Raw genomic sequence first — 19,190 nt, forward strand, 5'->3', positions numbered from 1 at the left:
TAGAATGGACATTTGGCTTCAACACATCTTAAGGAAATCTTTAACCATCCAATCTGGACTCTGAATCTTAAAAAAGCAGAAAAGGAAAGGAGACAATTGTGTCATGATGAGTCCTGAAGGTTACACACAGAGCCGCTTGCCTTTTATGATCATTTTAGCCCTGGAGATAAACGCTGGCATGCTAATGAATGCGTTTACTATATTTGTAGTTTATCGTGATTTTATCAAAACAAAAACGGTGAGCAGCAGCTTCAAAATCCTGGTGTGTTTGGCCGCCTCCAGTGTGTGCTATAGTATCTTGATGTCGGTCGGTTTGCTTGATCATTTCTGCAGCCTTGGGATCTTCACCACAGTGAATGCCATATATATTTTTATCTACTTGTTCTTTTTCACTGTTGGCTCATGTATGTGGAGTACAGCCAGCCTGGGCTTCTTCTATTTCATGAAAATTTCCAATTTTAGGTCAGGTTGTTTTTCCTGGGTGAAAAAGAATATCAGCTCCATTGTCCCATGGATGCTACTGGTAGATGTATTGTTGTCTCTGTTCAACAGCGCCCTAAGCAGCTTGTTCTTCATTTGTTTTCACACGTTTTCTCATAATTCCAGCAATAGTTCTCCATCTGTGATCTCTACACTTTCACAATCAAGCACAACATTTGTCAGCACTTCAATAATTTATACAATTCTCCCATTCTTGATAATGTTCATCACTACGTCGTTCACGGTGGTGACCCTGAAGAAGCACGGTCATAGGATGAAGAATGTTCAAACATCTGACGGCGGGCGTCTGAGGTCCTATGAGATAGTTGTGTCCCGGATGACTCAATCCTTGTTCTTCCATGGAATATTTTACATCGTGATGATCATCTTCTATTTTGTGGTCATCACACAGGTGGAAACTGGATTTTGGTTATGGCTTCTTGTTCTAAACTCTTTCATCCCATTTCAGTCTGTCCTCCTTGTTCTGGCCAACCCCAGACTTAAGGCTGTCTTGAAGGAAATGTTCTGGTGTGTCCATCTTCGAGAAATTGTAACTACCTGACAATGGACTGAGTGACGGACAACAGCAAGTAAATAGAAGGACTTCATGCAATGCTGATTGTAGGATGAATGGACATTGCTATTGTATTAACTCTTTGCATCTTTGTTTTAAAATCTGGTTCAAGTTGTTTAGAAATCAGTATAATTCAGATCTACATTCACCGAATCAGAACAGCTTTAAGGTAATTATGTGTAGGGATGGGCCGAGTGTTCGATTAGAACATGAGTTCGAATCGAACATCGGCAGTTCGAGCGCTAGTCGAACGCTGAACTTTATGGAATGTTCGCGGTTTGTTCGACCGCGTACATTCCATAATACAAAATGCCAGCTGAAGCTCTGATTTGTTAAAGTCTTGCAACCGGACCACAGGTCAGCTGCAAGACTTTGCCCAATCAGGGCTCAGCGGAGGAGGGGAGAAAGTTCTCTATCAGGTCCCCCCATGCTGATTGACAGCAGGCAGTGGGCGGGTGCAATAGCCAGCTTGCTATTGGCTATTGCATTTAACAATATCCAATAGCAGGCTGGGTATGGCTTCCAGCCTGCAATGAAGAGGAGGCAGGGGGGCGGGGCAGAGGTGACGCGGCCGGACGGGGGAACGGAGAAGCCGACGGACCAGGGGAAGACAGCAGCAGAGGTACGTGGGCAGCGGAGCAATGCAGCAGTCTGTGTCCCCGCTGCCTCCGCCAACACAGGGGATTTGAAGGGACACAGGCCTCTGCAGCCACATGTACCGGTAGCTGTATGGGGGTCGAACATCTGACCACTTGCATTGAGTTCGATTTCGTACATGGACTATTCGGCGGCTCGAATGTTCGAATACGGACCGAACACGGGGGTGTTCGGCTCATCCCTAATCACGTGAATATCCGGAATATCTTCAACTAGACATCATTTGTTTATAGAGCCTTTTACACCTGCCCATTCTACGTAAATGGAGAGAAGCGCAACAACGGCCTGTTTATTTAATCTGGATTTTTATTCTGGACGGAGTAGGAAGAGTTACCGCTACCTGTGTTCCCATATAAAAGATTCCACCTCACTTCTTGTGGCCCCGTGGACAAGGCACGAGAGGAATATGTCCGAAAGAGGAGCAGCCGGCAATATTTTCCCTTTTGGATTGGGGGGATGAGGAGTTACAAAAACTTGAAACTATCACTGGCTGTGTCATCGAGGGATTTATTTCACTCCCCGTAGCATCAAAACGTTACAGAGCATCTTCTGCACCCCCAATTCTGCAACACCAAGAACTACACCAATGATCAATCATTCTGAATGAAACCAAACTTTATGCATTTAGGGCAGTGTGTCCAAGGCTGACCAGGCAGAGCACCATCCAACTCTGAACTAATGAACCATTACTGATCTCATGTGAGGGTCAGTTCTTTAGGATCAGAACCGTAATAAGAATATTGTAGGGAAGTAGTGACTAGGGATGCACCGATACTGGTTTTTCGGTATAGAGTACGAGTACCGATAATTTTTTTGGTACTTGTCGATACCGAATACCGATACCAGAAGTCCTATTAAGGAAGCCGGGCGGCATGTAAAGACTCGCCACCCAGCTTCCCCATTAGCAGGGAAGCTGTCTCCATGCTCCCTCATCATCAGGTGATGAGGGAACATGAAGTCGGCTTTCTGGCCAATCAGAAAGCCGGGGGGAAATGACACGCTGCCCGGCTTCATGATACCAAAAACATCCTGGTTGTTCTGAGGCACTCCAGTGGCTTATGAATTTTTGTACATTTATGGAAACTCCATGGTCATATGATCCCAGTTCTTTTCTGGTGGACTTTGCTTCTCCTAACAACTCTCCCAAGCTCATCAAAGTGCTGCCAAAGCAGTCCTGAACCTTCTCCTGATCCTCCTGTCTTCATGTCTTGAATTCTAACTTCCTTCATTCTTCCCTGTGATGATTTTGGAATATTTTATTGGCTTACTATATGGAACTTGCCGTCTTTTTCCACAGCTATTGCTGCTGTCCTTTTCCTCAGAGATTCCAAACTAGGGCTAGCACTTCAAAGGATACCGCCTTTTATATTATCCTAACAAGACCAGTTAATAAATATGTGTAAACATAATGTTACATGAAAGTGGTTCATGTCTTAAATTTCTTACAAAGTGTAGGTTATAAGATCTGCTTGTGTTGTCTTATCTGACCAATCAGATTAAAACCAACAGTTTGGAGAATTAAACGTGGAAGCATATTGGTGGCCGAACAATTCTGGAAGCCTAAAGTGGCTTTTTATCCTTTTTATCCCAGTCTGAGCTCAGACATGATGTCCATCTCCATCCATTCATCCTGGTTGGTGCTCTCTGGGTTTATTTCTCTGTCAGTGTGTCACAGTCTGTGTTGCTGGATGTTTTAGTCTATTATATGGAATATTATACTCTATGTTGTAGCCTTTGACAGAAGTTTTTCCTTCCCCACTAAATTCAAAGAAGTAAAAAGGAGGTTTAGCCTGAAGTGGGACTTTACATGAACAAAATCCATTAAATAAATGACACGTATAGACATGAGTTAGACTGAGGATACATTTGCATAATGTACGTGCAGCACATGGAAAGAAACATCAAAGGGAACATTTATTTAAAGACGTGTATTTGCTTTGCCATGCATCTAAGTAAATCTACACCTGTCAGTTTGATCATATGCAAACATCATCAGAACATGTAGTGCCTGGATTAATTTGTCCTCATCTGTGACAGACAGATTACTGCCTGATGTGTGATAACAAACAACAGGACAAATTCATCGAGCTGGACCAATACTACATCTCTGGAAACCAGCTACAGATCCCTCCACAAGAAGAATAGATCATTATTGGCTCCTTGTGTCCTCACTCAGAGCATGACCATGGCGGCTGAAGGCATCTCAAGGACTTGCTTTTATCTGTTAATATCAGAAGCGGTCACTGGAATAGCTACAAGTCTTTTCATCATGTGGGCAATTTTCATGGAGGTTTCCATTGGTGTAGACATGAGGACCAAAGACAAAATCCTATTACCGCTAAGCTTCTCCCATACAGTTTTTACTGTTTTGATGCTGGTCAACGTTTGTCACAAGTTCTTCCTGTTGAGTTTGACTATCTACATGAGATCTTTAATTGCCATATTGAGTTCATATTGTATTTGGTCTGGAACAAGCCTCACTCTTTCTATGTGCTTCTTCCACTTTTTTAAACTTGTTCAGTTCAGATCCAGTCTCCTCTCCCTGGTCAAGATGAAGGTTGATATTCTAATTCCATGGATGATAGTGGTGGTCGTGGTGGCTTCTCTATGTGGCAGTGTCCTAAATGTCCTTCTAAGTAACGACATCCAGCAGGGACCTTCCTTCAACAGTTCTGTCTCCCCTCCGTCCAACATGACTGGAGAGAATTCCCTCCTGATGATATTCTTCCAAATGTACCTGGAAAACTTTGACTGGCTTCTCCTAGTGATATTCTTCACTGCCTTAACCATGGCCTCCATAGCCTGTCATGTCTATAGGATGGGAAAATCCCCATCCTCTGGCAATTCCAATGTCAAGGCTCTAAAAGTTGTAAAATCAGAGTCGAGTTTTCTGCTTTTTTACATCATCTTCTCTGTTGTGATGGCTGTTATAATGGCTGAACGTATCTATATTCAACATCTTGGGGAATGTATTTATGATGTCTTTCTATTTGCCTTCCCCACTCTGCATTGTGTCCTTATAATTCTCAGTAATCCCAGGTATAAAAAGTCCTTTAGTTCGGCATGCATGGGCGTAAGGACACGTGCTACAAAAAGTTAGTTTCCCTAATTGATTTTTGTGGGCACAGTTATCTTACCGGAGTTCAGTAGATCCACCTAAAATAATCAGCACTGCCTACTTATCTCAGCAGATCATCTTGTTTATATGTGGGTGGAAGTCCAGCTCCTGCTAAACTTCCATGCCACCTGTGGCTTTATGGGCTGCAGGTCTCATAAATCTCAGCACTGTGGTCTCATCTCCGTCCCTCTCCCCTCTACAGCTTGAGGGTCGTTTGCTTTGTGATTGGTCAGAAGGATACTGAGGCTGACATGCAACTGCAGCACTAAGGTCTATGAGACCTGCAGCATTTACAACTATAGCAGGCACGGAGGTTTACTGAGAGCTTGACTTCTACCCGCATATAAACAAGATCAACGTCAGGGGGAGAAGGCAGTGCTGATGGCACGTAGCTTAACAGCAAAGGCATTGTTCAACTTACTGAACTCCGGTAAGATTATTGTGACTGGGGTGGGACTTTAAATTCAGTAATTGTTACAGAAAAAGAAACATTTTCCAGACATTTGACAGATAACATGGCAGATGTCATTGAATAATACACAATAGTCTTTATGTTTGGTTTATAGCCTCTGATATTGTTAAGAAGAGAGGATATTACTTACATACATACATATTACTTTGTAGACCTTCTTAGTGACTACAGATATACAAGGATAAACAATTTAATAAAATGCCCCTCATCATGCCCACCCTCCCATTTTATAACATTGTGAAGGCCAAGTGCTGTCCTGCCCTTAGCCAAGGTGGCTTTTAATTGTAAGAGTAGAGTCCAGAGATTTTTTTATGTCCTATGTGGAACACATAAATAGAGAGAGAAAGGAAGGAGGCTTGGACCAATCATCAAACATTTAGGGTACTGGCATGTAGCAAGCAGGGTGGCAGTTGGTATAATTGTGCATCTGTTGTGATAAAGGTTGAGGTGCTCTGGAGTTGATGTCAACAGTTTAGACGGATCTGGAGTTATACTTCATACCCAACTAGGCCAAATGCCTTGAGTAACCCCACTCCTACCTCAGCTGGCTTCCTATGTTTAGTACCAGGCAAGAAAAGTCTGATTTCATAGCCCCACAAGACACCCCTGAGCTGGGGATAGAGAGGATGAAGGAAACAGTTATCTCAATCTATGTCAGTGCCCCTTAGAACCAAATAAGAGGTTGTGGTAAACTGTCACTGCTCTGCCAATAGTTCTGTTCTAGTTGCACTGACACATAGATGGTGAACTGGTAATGCACCAACAAAAATGCACAAACAGTTCATGGACCAAACAACATTGCAATGGTAGGTAGGGCAGCAGTCTGGAACACTTTATTATTCAGGGGAAAGTGTTACTGATAGTCAGAAACATGACACATACTGTAGGTGTATTCAAAAAGCTTCATTGTAGTAAGGAAGTATAGTCTATCAGAGCAGACGTTCCTCTCACTGACAGACCATAAATATGGCATTTTTGTTAAAGAGAATGAACCTTAATGTAATTCATTTGTTAAGAATTCTTCATCACCATGCTTTATTTTTACTAATGAATTGACTATTTTAATATCACATGCACTATTCTAGGAAAACGAGACACTGTTACCATATGTGATATATGTTAGTCAATTGACCCCTGCCAGTTGCTCATGAGAGTTAGGCCTATCGTGCCAGAGTCCAGCCAGAATTTGGCAGCAGAACTATCTATACATGGCTTGTGTTTTCCTTCTTCTTTCTCTTCTATGACTAAGTGTTGAAGGACACAGGGACCTGTACATATCCATACATCAGTAGGACCACACACATACACACAATAGGTTGGACTTGATGGACATATGTCTTTATTCAACCTCAAATACTATATAACTATATACTATGTGACACAGAGACCCCGCACTGATGGGTATAAGCTCTCCTTCTGCCTGAAACAATATGGGGACATGGAATAGGAAACACAAGACATTCCGAGGTAAATTAAATTGCATTGAGATGAATCAATCCATACATTGGTGAAGTTTTATCAGAAACTGGAAAGAGTGTAAAAATGAAGGCAATAAATAAAGACAAAATCCAATGCAGATTGACAATTAGTTGTCAGATTTTGTCATCGATGATTTGTAATAAACTTGGTTGAGTCTTATCAAAAACCCTTGCAATGGTCAAATGGAACAGAGACTCAATAGCCAAGCCATTTCTTATAGGATATGTGGGTTGTTACTGCCCAAGAAACCACGCTACCAACCCATGTGGACTATTATGTGTATATCAATTTAATACCCTATGAATATACAACAGAGACCGCACTACAAAACCAGGAATGACATGGACTTGTTTGGTCTTGCATAAACAATTCTATAAGGTAGAGTCCTGAAGAGACCACCAATCTGCCCCATATAATTGAATGGAGTCATTATCTGGCTGACTCATCTGTGTGATTGGATGGTCCATCATGGTCATGGACATTTCAATAGCTGGTATGTTCTGTTTAGAGCAGGGATGGCCAAACTCCGGCCCTCCAGCTGTGGGGTGAAACAACAAATCCCATGAAGCATCTCTCTCCAGGAGTCATGTCTGTGGCTGTGAGAATCTTGCAAAGCCTCATGGGATTCGTAGTTCCACCACAGCTGGAGGGCCGCAGTTAGGCCATCCCTGGTTTAGAGGAAGAGCATCCTATAGACTTGATTTATTTAGAATGTTATGTCCATTGTCACATTGAATATTTGATAATCCCCACTTTAAGCTGGACCGGTCCCTTGACATTTCATGTCCCAGACTCTGTGGACGAAGTGGGACTCTATTGGGGACAACTTAAAATGGAAACTTGTGAAAAGTGTGAAGTAGAGAAATTCTCTATTAGTTGGGTGACATTTGTAGTGTATATTAAAGTGTGTATGTAGCCGGGTGCAGTGAGAATTTTTAAAGTTTAGACTTATCCAATTTAAGATGTTAAAGAAGACTTGCAGCTTGTGATAGGAATAATTATATAAGAACCTAATAAAACATTTATCTTTCTTTGTGTTGAATCTTGTTCTTGGTGTTGTGTTACTTTTACATTAAGAATATACAGTCTGCTTGGTTGTGTAAATTCCAATGGTGTTCTACTGGATCAGTGATTGGAAAGTCCACTGAAGAACACTGAACTCATCGCCTGTTTATTTTATGGTAGTGAAGGAATTATGCTTTTTTTTTTTTTACCCCCCTACGAACTGCAATTACCTCATATACTGGAAACAAACATGAACAGAATCTCAATATCTTGGGTGCGAAGGGAGTAAATTGTTGGACTCGGGGACAAACACAACCGCCTAGCCCTTTCATGGAAAAGATGGCTTCCTGTGGGCCAAAGAAAATGTATCACACAGGGTGTACCATGCAATGTGCCTCAGTAGCGCAGTGATTGGTAGGCCCGGTAAATTATAGGTGTTGTATGTATGGACAGGAGGTTAGGGTAACAAAGAATATCTACAGTACCGAGTCCCCAGAGGGCTTGTGTCAGTTTATGGGAGCTAGACCTATATTAATGGGTGACCTGAGGGCAGAGTTTGTCAACTGACCATCAAAAAGAGCCTCCTCACCCACAGGGCCGGTGCTAGGATTTTTGCCTACACAGGCAAAGTTGCATTTTTGCGCAACTTCACTTGCTGCACTTAGGGGTCCTGCATCCATTACTTAGAAAGTATGGCAGTCTGTAATGCTCCCTTGGTTTGCTGAGGAGTGAGTGGATCACAGCTGCGGACCAAGTCCTAAAGAGTTTCTGGGTATGGCAATCAGGCTAGAATCCCAGGCGTCTCTCTCAATCTTGACGGAGAGTGAGGGATTCATGCATCATATGCCACAGAACTTAAATATAAGTAGAGACCTAATCATGCTTATTCCCTTCATAACCCAGTTAGGAATCTTTGCTTCAAATGAAATAGCATTGGACAAATGCAGTAATCAGAGCTATGGCACAATGCACAGTGTTAGATTTAAATAGATTCAGGTATTAGCCAGGTATCAGCAAAGTAAGATAAATCACAGTTCCATGTGGAATGCAACTCGGTCAACCCAGCAGGCAAGGTGTCATTCCCCCACAGTTAACAGTACTTGCGCTTTGAAGCTGGGTCCCTGGATCTCCTGAGGATGGAGTGTAGCTGGATGGACCAAGGTAACACGGAATCCTGGCGCGCAGAGGCTGTTGTAGAGAGTAAGGGGGGTTTAGAGGCTCCTGGCGTCGTTGGGGCATCAAACCCAATAGTGGAACACTCTAACAGCGTTCAGGTGAGCTTTATATAGTCCGCGAACGTGGAAGTGAGCCATGGAGCATGCTGTCACTTCCGCATTCCACCCCGGAACGCATGGGACCTCCCCTTCAGGGAGGGAAGCGTCCAACGTGACGCGGCCGATGCGTTCCACGCTGGGACGCAGACGGCACATGGTTTGCAGCCAGGTAACTAGAATTTTCCAAATGGAGGTCTTTAAGGGTCACCCAGGGGAGCATGAACTTCCCCTAGGGGAGAGTCATTAGGTACTAGTACATAGCACACTCTAGGTGGACCCATGGACTACTTTTATGGCTGGTAGAGCAAGAAACAGATAAATGACCAGACATTTTTCAACTTCTTGCTTCATCTCCTAATAATTATAAAAAAATTTTAAACAAATTAGGTCTGGGTCAGATAAAATGTTGTAGCCCGTACAGCAGCCGAAGGCGGCCGAACGGCTCAGCCGAGCCGAATGAATATGCTTCAGTTTGACTGAGCCATAGTGACACCCAAAGCATGGAAAAAGTTCGGCCGAAGCCGGCCAATCTCCACACAAATGGCAGCTGGGCGGAGCCAGCCGTGATCTCACTGTTCGCTCCTCCCAGTTGTAATGACAGATCAGCATCCCCAAATGACCTGGGGATGCTGATCTGTCATTAAACAATAACAAATGGGCGGGGCTGGGCGTGACGTCACAGCCGCCTCTGCCCAGTTGTTTTTCATTGGCCAGGACCTGCTGGAAGACTCTGGGCAGGTGCCGGCCAATAGGAAACAGCTGTCACCGCTAGCTCCGCCCAACTGATTTTCTTTAAAATATTTTTTTTTAAATATTTTACTATTTGTTATCATTTGTTAAATCATTTTTCAACTTTTTTTTCATTCTTTTCACTTATTTTCTATGCTGCTCAGTACCACGGAGGTACTGAGCAGCATAGCCAAGCCGAATGCCGCTCGGTGGCATTCAGCTATTCACTCACTGAAGTTCGACCTCTATGAGAATAGGGGCAAACGACAGCAAGTGAGCTGTCGGAGCTTTGGTTCAGCCGATCCAGATGTTGGATCAGCTATGTTGAACTCCTTCTAAATTTTGGGTCAGCCGAAGGCAGCCGATGTACGGCCATGCAAGGCTGAAGTGAATAGCCATTTGGCTCACTTGACTTTGGCTCGGTTATTCACTCGGCTGCCCTCGGCAGCTTAGTGAATAAGCCTGTTAGTTTCTGGCTCACATGTTGGCTCTCCATCGACAACTGCCTGAGGATAGTCAACTTTTCCTGCCAGTTTTTTCTTTGAATGAAAACAATGTTCTCCTCTTTTGTTACCCAAGTACTCATAGGGACAGCAGTTGCTTCCTTATCTATCATTTTGCCTTTTGTTTGGACAGTACACGTACTGTATACAAACTGTGTATATATTCTGCAATCTGACAAGTTGGGCTAAAGATAATGACAACATTGACCTGAATCTCCCTTACACAATTTTTAAATTCAATATTTTTTATTTAACACAATTCAGCATTAATACAACTGGATCTCTGTGGAGATTTAACATTCACAAGTCATACATTGGTATCTGAACTAGGGATTCTACAATCTTTCAGAGAGATAGTTCGGAAAAAGTGAGCTAATTGATGGTATAGAAGCAAATCCCCTGCCGGAATACCATATTCTTTTTTTAACGTATGAAAGGGTAAGTATTCCCCATCGAACAGGTCTCTAACTAGCGTCAGGCCCCGTTCTATCCATCTAGACATGTTGCTAAAGGGGAGAAGTATATGTAGCGCCCCAAGGGGTACATCCAGAGACGCTCGGGATCCTACTATCGTGGTTTCACACATTAATTGATGCCATGCCACTAGGGAAGCTCGAGTCATAGGTGAGAGGGTGTTTACTATCTCCTTGGGTAATGCATGAGCAATCCGGTATATATGGGGGTTGCATTTTGGAATGAATGATGCCTCCACCTCGCACCACAATTTGTTTTGGGGTGGCTGTAGCCAGGCTTGCAGTGCGTCACGGAGGGCTGCAAAATAGTAGTCCCTTAGGTCTGGGATCCCCAAGCCTCCCACTTTCTTGTGTTTGATAAGTATGTAGTGACTGTGACCGCTTCATCCCCGGTGGTATGGGGAAGCAGAGGAGGGTTCTGTCGTGTGTGGGTAAGACCCGTTCGTCGCTTTAAGCCGCCTCGAGGCACGTCGCTGCACGGAGCTCTAGGCAGAAGCGTCCATGCAGCGCGCCTGCAAGCCACGCCCCTCTCCTTACACAATTTTTAACACGATGTCGGGTTGCTGTCTACCATTCCTTCTGACTCTCACATCGATAGGCCTCAGTGTGACTTATCTCTCCCTGTACAAAATCAATCATTTTAGAACACACTCGGGGGAATTTACTAACATTGAAGCAGACAGAACCTGGAGCAGCTGTGCACAGCAAACCAATCGGCTTCTCTCTTCAGCTTGTTCAGTAAAGTCCTAAAAATGAAAGCTAGAAGCTGATTGGTTGCCATGCACAGCTGCTCCCGATTTTCTCTGCTCCAGTCATAGTAAATCCCCCTCACTGTTCTTTAGAACAATATTCCAGCATAGTCAGCGTTAAGCTCACCCCAGCAGGTAATGATTCACCTGATATCTACTGAGACGAGTCCAGGTGCACAAACAGTCTCCAGTCCTTTTACATAATATTTGTTTTCATCTATTTGGCTTCTAGATGAAGTAATTTTATATCTTCGCAGTTTGCATACATTAAAATGGCGCACAGCTGCGCAGCATCATTGTATGTTCACCTTATGAATCAGCATGGATGTCATTTCAGTATTCCCAACATTTCTCATGTTGGACGTCGGTGGTTGGTGGGCACATCTGTCAGAACATCAGCATTTTACTTTCATTTGATTATTTATTCAAGTGTTGATGATACCTGTCCATCAGACAGTGCACCAATACCATTAATTCTGAGCTTGGGGCTTCTTAGTTTGATGGTCATCTTCCAAGGCAACAACTTATTATATGATAGTTACATAGTTACATAGTATATGAGGTTGAATAAAGACATTAGTCCATCAAGTCCAACCTATTAGGATCTCATTCTAGGAGTACCTGTACCCCTGTATATTACGGTCCCTTAAGAAATCGTCCAAAAGTTTCTTGAACAATTCCACATTCTTTGCTGAATATGATCCACCATATTTTTCCATCCTGTCCGTCTATTCCTACTTCCATCCCATAATGCATCTCCAGGCAGATACTCCACATGATCTCTAGTAATGTGTCTGATGGGCACATGCATATCTATGTAAATATCTCTATACACTGAGTGGCCAGATTATTATGACCACCCCATCAGTACTTCGTTGGGCCACGAGATGGCTCCACAAGATGACTTAGTTGGGCCACCTCGTGACTCCACGAGATGATGAAAGGTGATGCGAGGAATCTGACACGGCACTGTTACCCTTCTGTTGTCTTGTACCAGTCTCGCCCCTCCTCCGTTCTGCCCTAACATTGACTAGTCGCTGACGGCCACAATTCGCACGCTCACACCCAGATTTCCGGCTGACAGTCCGGTCTTTAAATACTTTAACAATGAGCCGCTCCTGAACATGTAACGAATTCTGCTGTTTTGCTGATACTCGCTCCATGGCTCCGAGCATGGTGGTGACATTCAACACCATTATTCATACAACTCAATGTTTTTAGGGGTTACACTTACATGATAAGGCATTCTCTTTCAAAGGGTATTAAAGCAATGATTATTCAGATAATCCATTCATTCTTCATTTCATTCATTCAGAATTCCTTCCCTGTAAATGTTGTGGCATTGCGTGGCAATCCCACGGTATAATGTGGCATCAAAGTCACCCAGGACTCCCAGCAAGAGGGGCTGAGCGGCTCCAGGAAAGTACTGTTACCTGGGAAGAGCTGATTTTACAACTCCTTCCGGGTTTTCTGGATTACAGTTGGGATCCTGGAGCCGTGAGATTTCTAAGAGAACTGGGAGGGAAGAAATCTCCATTCCTGGGTTCCGGGCTTTAGTGGTGACCGGCATTGAATGATGGTACACCCGTGCACAGCCCTTATGAGGAGGATGCCGGGTCAGGTTCAGGGTTCCAGCTGTAAGACAAGGGAGGTGTCGGTCCAGGAGTCAGGAGGACTCCATCCTGGAACCAGCCTGTGTGGCAAGTCTGTGGGATGCCGCCTGTTTGGGAGAGGTTTTTTTTGTGATAACCTGAAGTCAGTGAGACTTGGAATGTCATCATTTTGCTGTACTGTGTTTGAAGACCCCTGCGAGGGAAACACCTGTGTGGACTTTTATGTTTGAAATAATAAAAAAGGGCAAAGAAGCCCTCAAAAAGACGTGGTAAGCAAGTGGACTACGTCCTTAAAGGAGAATTAGGGGTTAGGGCTTTTCCCCATAGTTCTCCTTAGGGTAACGGGAGGACACAAACTAGCGTCCTCCCGTCACCCTAAGCTGAGTATATAGAGAGCTACAGCTCGCGGTATACTGAGACGCCGCAGCCGGAGCGGATCCCGACAATTATGCCGGGATCCGCCCAGCTGCGTGAGTGACAGCTGGCTCTGCCTATCTGCCAGTCTTCCTAGGTTAGTTCCATCATTTCATATCAAATGTTCTGACAATATATATAGATGTTGTATGTAACGATTGTGTTCTATAAAACCCTCAATAACCCATACAAGATCCGGAGTAGCTCCTAAATAACACCTATGACCCTCTGATACCCGGTCTCCCTTCTTATTTATTTTTTAGTATATATAATGAAAAAAAATGTAATCGTTTGTTTATTATTAGGGATGCACCGATACCAAGTACAGTACCCGGTACAAGTACAAGTACCGATGCTTTTCCAGCTCCAAGACTACACTATAGAAAAATTAGGAGGCCGCTGTCATTTGTAAGGAGCACACGGAGCTCCCGGGATTTGTACATCTCTGTTATAATGTATGATTTTGTTTTTATAGACATATATAAGTGATGCACCGATAACAGTTTTGCCAGTACGAGTACTGATACATTTTTGTTTATTGTCATGTGACAGTTTTTCTAAAACAATACAGACTAATGATTTCAGGACAGCGGTGGAGCGCCGGGGCCCGGTCCCAGCTGCAACCCTGGTAGTTCTCATGAAAATGCCAAGTATCCGGCATTGGTATCTGAAAAGTATCGGTTCATCCCAAATTAATTATGATCGTTTTATTCTGTATGGTTTGTTCTATAGTGTTTTAAAAAAACTTAAAATAAAGAAAATATTGATAGGTAACTCAATATAGAAAGTTTTTGTATCCCCTATTGACATGTCAAGTCCATAGTCATACTGCTGAATGTGGAATAAAGGTCATTAAGGAATAAACAACTTGCTCCTCACACCAGTGCTGCCTGATCTGCTAGCAACCACCAGCAACCTCTGGCAGCCAGTCATCAGCACCATCGTCTCTGGTGTGTCAACATCTGCATCAGCCACAAGCACTTGTGCGTCTCTCAGTCTGTACAACTGCTTCAGTGGCGTAACAATCGCCATAGCAACCCAGGCGGCCGCTATGGGGCCCAGGCACAGGGGGACCCTGCCAGAGCATCCCTCTGATGCCGTGTGGGCCGCCTGGGTCGCAAAGGCATGTAAGGACGCTGGCTGTCACTCACACAGCTCAGCAGCGGCTGTGAAGATCACTGACAACCTGTCAGCGATATGTGCAGCGGCCGCGGCGCATTTCCCCCCACAGCCACTGCGGAGCTGTGTCAGTGACAGCCAGCAGCTGCGTCAGAAGAGGCCGGCATTCGCAGTGAAGGACGAGGCGCTTAAGAGCAACCCCACCTCCTCTGGCCAGCGACCTAAGAGGAGGCGGGCCCGTCGATTAGAAGAGGAGGTGGGGCCTGAGGACGGAAGAGGAGGCGGGGCCCGGCGACCACAGAGACGGACAGCGCTGACAGGTAAGAGGTAAGCGGCCCATCTGAGACCCTGCGGAGCCCACTATAGAGAGTTTATGGTGGGCTCTGCAGGGTCATTCTCGGGTGGGCTGTTTGGTATATCAGGTGGTCTCTGCAAGTGGCATAACTAGCAAACTAGCAAGTAGAGGCGGGGCCCGTTGATTGAGGGGGCGGGGTCCAGCTAAGGAGGAGGTGGGGCTCGCAAGCGATCGTGTAGGAGGAGGAGGAGGACAGAGGATCGGAGCAGACAGGTAAGAGGGCTTGACCGGCCACCTGAGACCCCGCAGAGCCCACCATAGAGAGTCTATGTTGGGCTCTGCAGAGTCACCCTCAGGTGGGCTGTTTGTGTTATCAGGTGGGCTTAACTAGAAATCACAGGGCCCCATACAGAATTTTTGCTATGGGGCCCTGTGATTTCTAGCTACCCCCCTGAGCTGCTGTCTCATCTCCAGTGTGGCTCAGACGAGAGCTGCAAGGGGAGGCCGTCCTCATCACTTCAGACTCACACCATACTGCGTGACAATTTCTATAGATAAGTTATCATGGAAAGCCTTTGTATCGACTATCGATATGCCAAATCCATAGTCATGCTGCTGAATGTGGAAAAAAAGGGTCAGTGAGGGACACACAAATGGTTAAATGTGCCGGTATCATGGAAATGATTTGAAATCGTTTGCACAGTTTGCTATGTACTTCAGATGTTGGCATTGGATTGAATGCCATCACGTTCATGCAAAGTCAATCATGAAATGGATCTCTGAAGCGTATTTACATCATTCAAACCTGAAACACATCGTTCTGTCTGTTTTCACTGGATGCGTACCGTCATCTCTGTCCAGAACTGACACCAAACCTAAACATGTTCAATCCAGGCTCCATCTCGGTTTTAATCTCTTTGGTCTTGGGATTCGGCTTGGCAATACCTTCCAACACTCTCATTGTGATCGTTAACCTGGAGAGCATCAGAAAGAAAGGGAAGCTGAGTCCCTCCGATGTGATCTTTATGGCTAAAGGAATTGTGAATATTCTCCTCCAGGGTTTCATGGCTTTCCAGGGAGTGACCTATGTCACGTCATCTGTCCTCCTCTACAGCAGAGAAGGATATGCATTTGTTATCTTATCAATCTACTTCCTCACATATTTCAGCTTTTGGCTGACTCTCTGGCTCTCCGTTTACTACTGTACCACTATCACCAACCTCAGCTATAGGTTCTTCATCTGGTTAAAGAGAATTGTGTCAAATTTCCTGAGTCAAGTTCTTTTCCTGACAGCACTTGCGATATTCCCTGTGAGTTTTCTAAATATCTGGGTGTTCAATGACGAAAGTCAAATACAATCTACAAAGAACAGTACAGAAGCTTCTATTATAAGGGTCCTTTATAATGGCAATTACCCCTATTTTGTGCCTGTGACCTTCCTGGGCTGCATTCTGCCATTCTGCCTTAGTCTTCTGTGTCTTCTTCTCACCTTCTCCTTCCTGGTCAGACACGTCTGGAGGGTGAAGAATAATGACTCCGGATCCTCACGGCCAAATCTTCAGGCTCACGTCACTGCACTGAGGACAATCTTCTTCTTACTCCTCATGTTCACCTCCTTCTCCATATCTCAGGTGCTTATTTTCATTATAACTTCCCAAGAGACCGTAATACAAACGGTCAGCTGGAATTTACAATTGTTATCTCCATTGGTTGAGGCTGCCGTCATCTTCCAGGCCAGCAACAAGCTGAAGAGGATCATTCTGAGAAGATTCTGGACCAGAAGCTGGAGGAACTCAGAGACTTGAATATGTCAATGTTCTTCGCCATGAATGTCTAAATATATATACTTGTTTTTAGCTTTCTAGCACGATTTTAAATTGTAATAGAACTTGTAAATGTAAATATCTTTATAATGTAGCATGTAAGACAGGTAATGTTTTCTGGGAAGGTATGTGGGAATGGTGTCTGGGAGGGTACCTGGGAACGTTGTCAGGGAAGGTACCTGGGAACATTGTCAGGGAAGGTACGTGGGAACGTTGTCAGGGAAGGTACGTCGGAACGTTGTCAGGGATGGTACATGGGAACGTTGTCAGGGAAGGTACGTGGGAATGTTGTCTGGAATTTCCCGGAGAGGAACACTAAAAAGACTTGTCCAGGACTTGGAGGCAGTGAGTAAGGCTTAGTTTAGCAGAAACATGTTTGTCATCCAGCGCTGTGACTTGGTTATTATTGGGAGTCTTTTATCTCTTCTGTCCATTGCAGAACTTTCATCTAATAATACAAATGAATATTTGATTCTGTCATCTGCTGTGTTTTTAGAGTCATCACAGAAACGTCTCCAGAACATCATCCAGTGAACTGTGCGGCTGCAATAAGTGTGATGAATAGTTGACAAATTACGTTTTATTTGTATAGAATTCTATGTAGCCGGTTTGATACGTTTTAATAAAGTGTGCTATCTTATGTCAGGCTTTTCTTCATTTATTTGACTTTGTATCGTAAGTTACAATTTCCTTTTTTTCTTATCCTTGTCCTAAAAAATCAGTCTGGTAAAAAAAAAAAGTGTCTGGTAATGTTCACAAATGTGTTTGAAAACTTAAAGAGACCCTGTTACCTTAATTAAGGACAAAGTGGTATTTAAAAAAATATGTGCCTGCCCCCAGGTAACACTGCGTCTCAATACGGTCAGTAAAAAGATAAACTTATAGGGGCTGGAGTCCAAACAATCTTAGCATGGGAACTTTATTGTATTCAGTTAGTGACACACTCTTCACAAACAGCACTTGTGTCTTCTCAAGCCAGCTGGTAACAGAAAAAAACCTTTGATTCGTCTCCCATATCTGTGTCTGCAGCCTGTCCGGAAGTCTGGCCTTATCAACCTTCATGGGCTTTCAGCTGAATTGGGTTAACCTGGGGGCCGTGACCTGGGGTCAGCATGCAGAGTAGGTCTCGTTCACACCGTTGCGCGTTTTTTTTACCGCGATTCGCTGTAAAAAAGTTGCGCGACCGTCGCGCGTTTCTGGAGGCTACTTGGCTGTATCCCAATGGAAACGCGCAACAAAACGGCCCAAAGTAGTACCTGTACCTTTTCAGGCGTGGGCCGTTTTGTAGCGCGTTAGGGACGGGCGGAAATACGCCAAGATGGGAACGAGACCATTGAATACAATGGGATTTAGATGTTTGAGTGTTTTGTAGAGCGTTCGTCGAGCGTAGAACGCGCTACAAAACGTTCAGGTGTGAACGAGGGCTAACTTCTCCAACTTTAGGAGCTCTGGGGAAGACCGGCTGGCCCTTAAACCCTGTGTACTGAGGGATCCCACACTACCTACTCAGCATTGCGGCACTCTGCCTAGTTCTTTGTCATCTACCATTTGAAACAGTTCTGCCCCAGATGGAGATCAGAGGCATCTCTCTGGAGCAAAAAGGGTTCTCCAAAATTTGGAGACACAAGTATTGGGCTTGTACAAAGTGACCTTTTAAGAACTTGAAATGAAGCCTCTTCTTCCTCTGTCTACTGAACTTTGTTGGGTAAATTCCCTTTAGTAAGCTCAGGTAGAGGGCTCATAAAACTGGCAAAGTTGGGAATGAAGGGCCCATAGTAACTCACTAGCCCTAGGAATGCTCTTATCCACTTCTTTCTTAGGGGAGTATTGAATGCCACTGATCTTGTTCAATTAGGGCTTTACCACACGTTTACCCACCATGTATCCACTATGTATCCAACAGGTCCATTCATGGAGAAATACTCCTTGAATAGACTTGTGATTGACGTAACCTATACCGTGCACCTTCCCCCAACATTTCAGTTGTGATTGATAACACAACTATCCAAACCTCCCCTCATGCCTAGGTCCTAGGTGTCATCCTTGACTCGGACCTCACCTTTCTTCCCCACATCCAATCACTATCCAAATCCTGCCGCCTTCACCTTCGTAACATCTCAAAAATACGCCCCTTCCTCACCAATGACACCGCTAAACTACTCATACACTCCCTTCTTATCTCTCGTCTTGACTATTGTAACTCCCTCCTCATTGGCCTTCCACTACACAGGATATCCCCCCTTCAGTCTATCATGAATGCAGCTGCTAGACTCATTCACCTTACCAACCGCTCAGTGTCTGCATCCAACCCTCTGCCAATCCCTCCACTGGCTTCCATTCCCCACCCCCCTCTGTCAATCCCTGCACTGGCTTCCCTCCCACACCCACCCCCTCTTTCCATTCCTCCCACTGC

The 19,190-nt window shown here is 44.5% G+C and overlaps 2 protein-coding genes across 2 annotated transcripts; both read left to right on the forward strand.

Annotated features, from left to right (window-relative positions):
- The first annotated feature begins 3,896 nt into the window (after positions 1-3,896).
- Positions 3,897-5,098, forward strand: LOC108802299 (taste receptor type 2 member 39-like). Its single transcript, XM_018574165.1, has 2 exons — positions 3,897-4,750; positions 5,032-5,098. The coding sequence occupies exons 1-2, from the start codon at positions 3,897-3,899 to the stop codon at positions 5,096-5,098; spliced, it is 921 nt and encodes a 306-aa protein (XP_018429667.1).
- A 10,737-nt stretch (positions 5,099-15,835) lies between these two features.
- LOC108802300 (taste receptor type 2 member 8-like) lies at positions 15,836-16,759 on the forward strand. Its single transcript, XM_018574166.1, has one exon. The coding sequence runs from the start codon at positions 15,836-15,838 to the stop codon at positions 16,757-16,759; it is 924 nt and encodes a 307-aa protein (XP_018429668.1).
- Positions 16,760-19,190: the final 2,431 nt, after the last annotated feature.

Source organism: Nanorana parkeri, unplaced genomic scaffold (assembly GCF_000935625.1).
Source record: "Nanorana parkeri isolate BGI_ZX_2015 unplaced genomic scaffold, ASM93562v1 scaffold2786, whole genome shotgun sequence".
NCBI lineage: Eukaryota > Metazoa > Chordata > Amphibia > Anura > Dicroglossidae > Nanorana > Nanorana parkeri.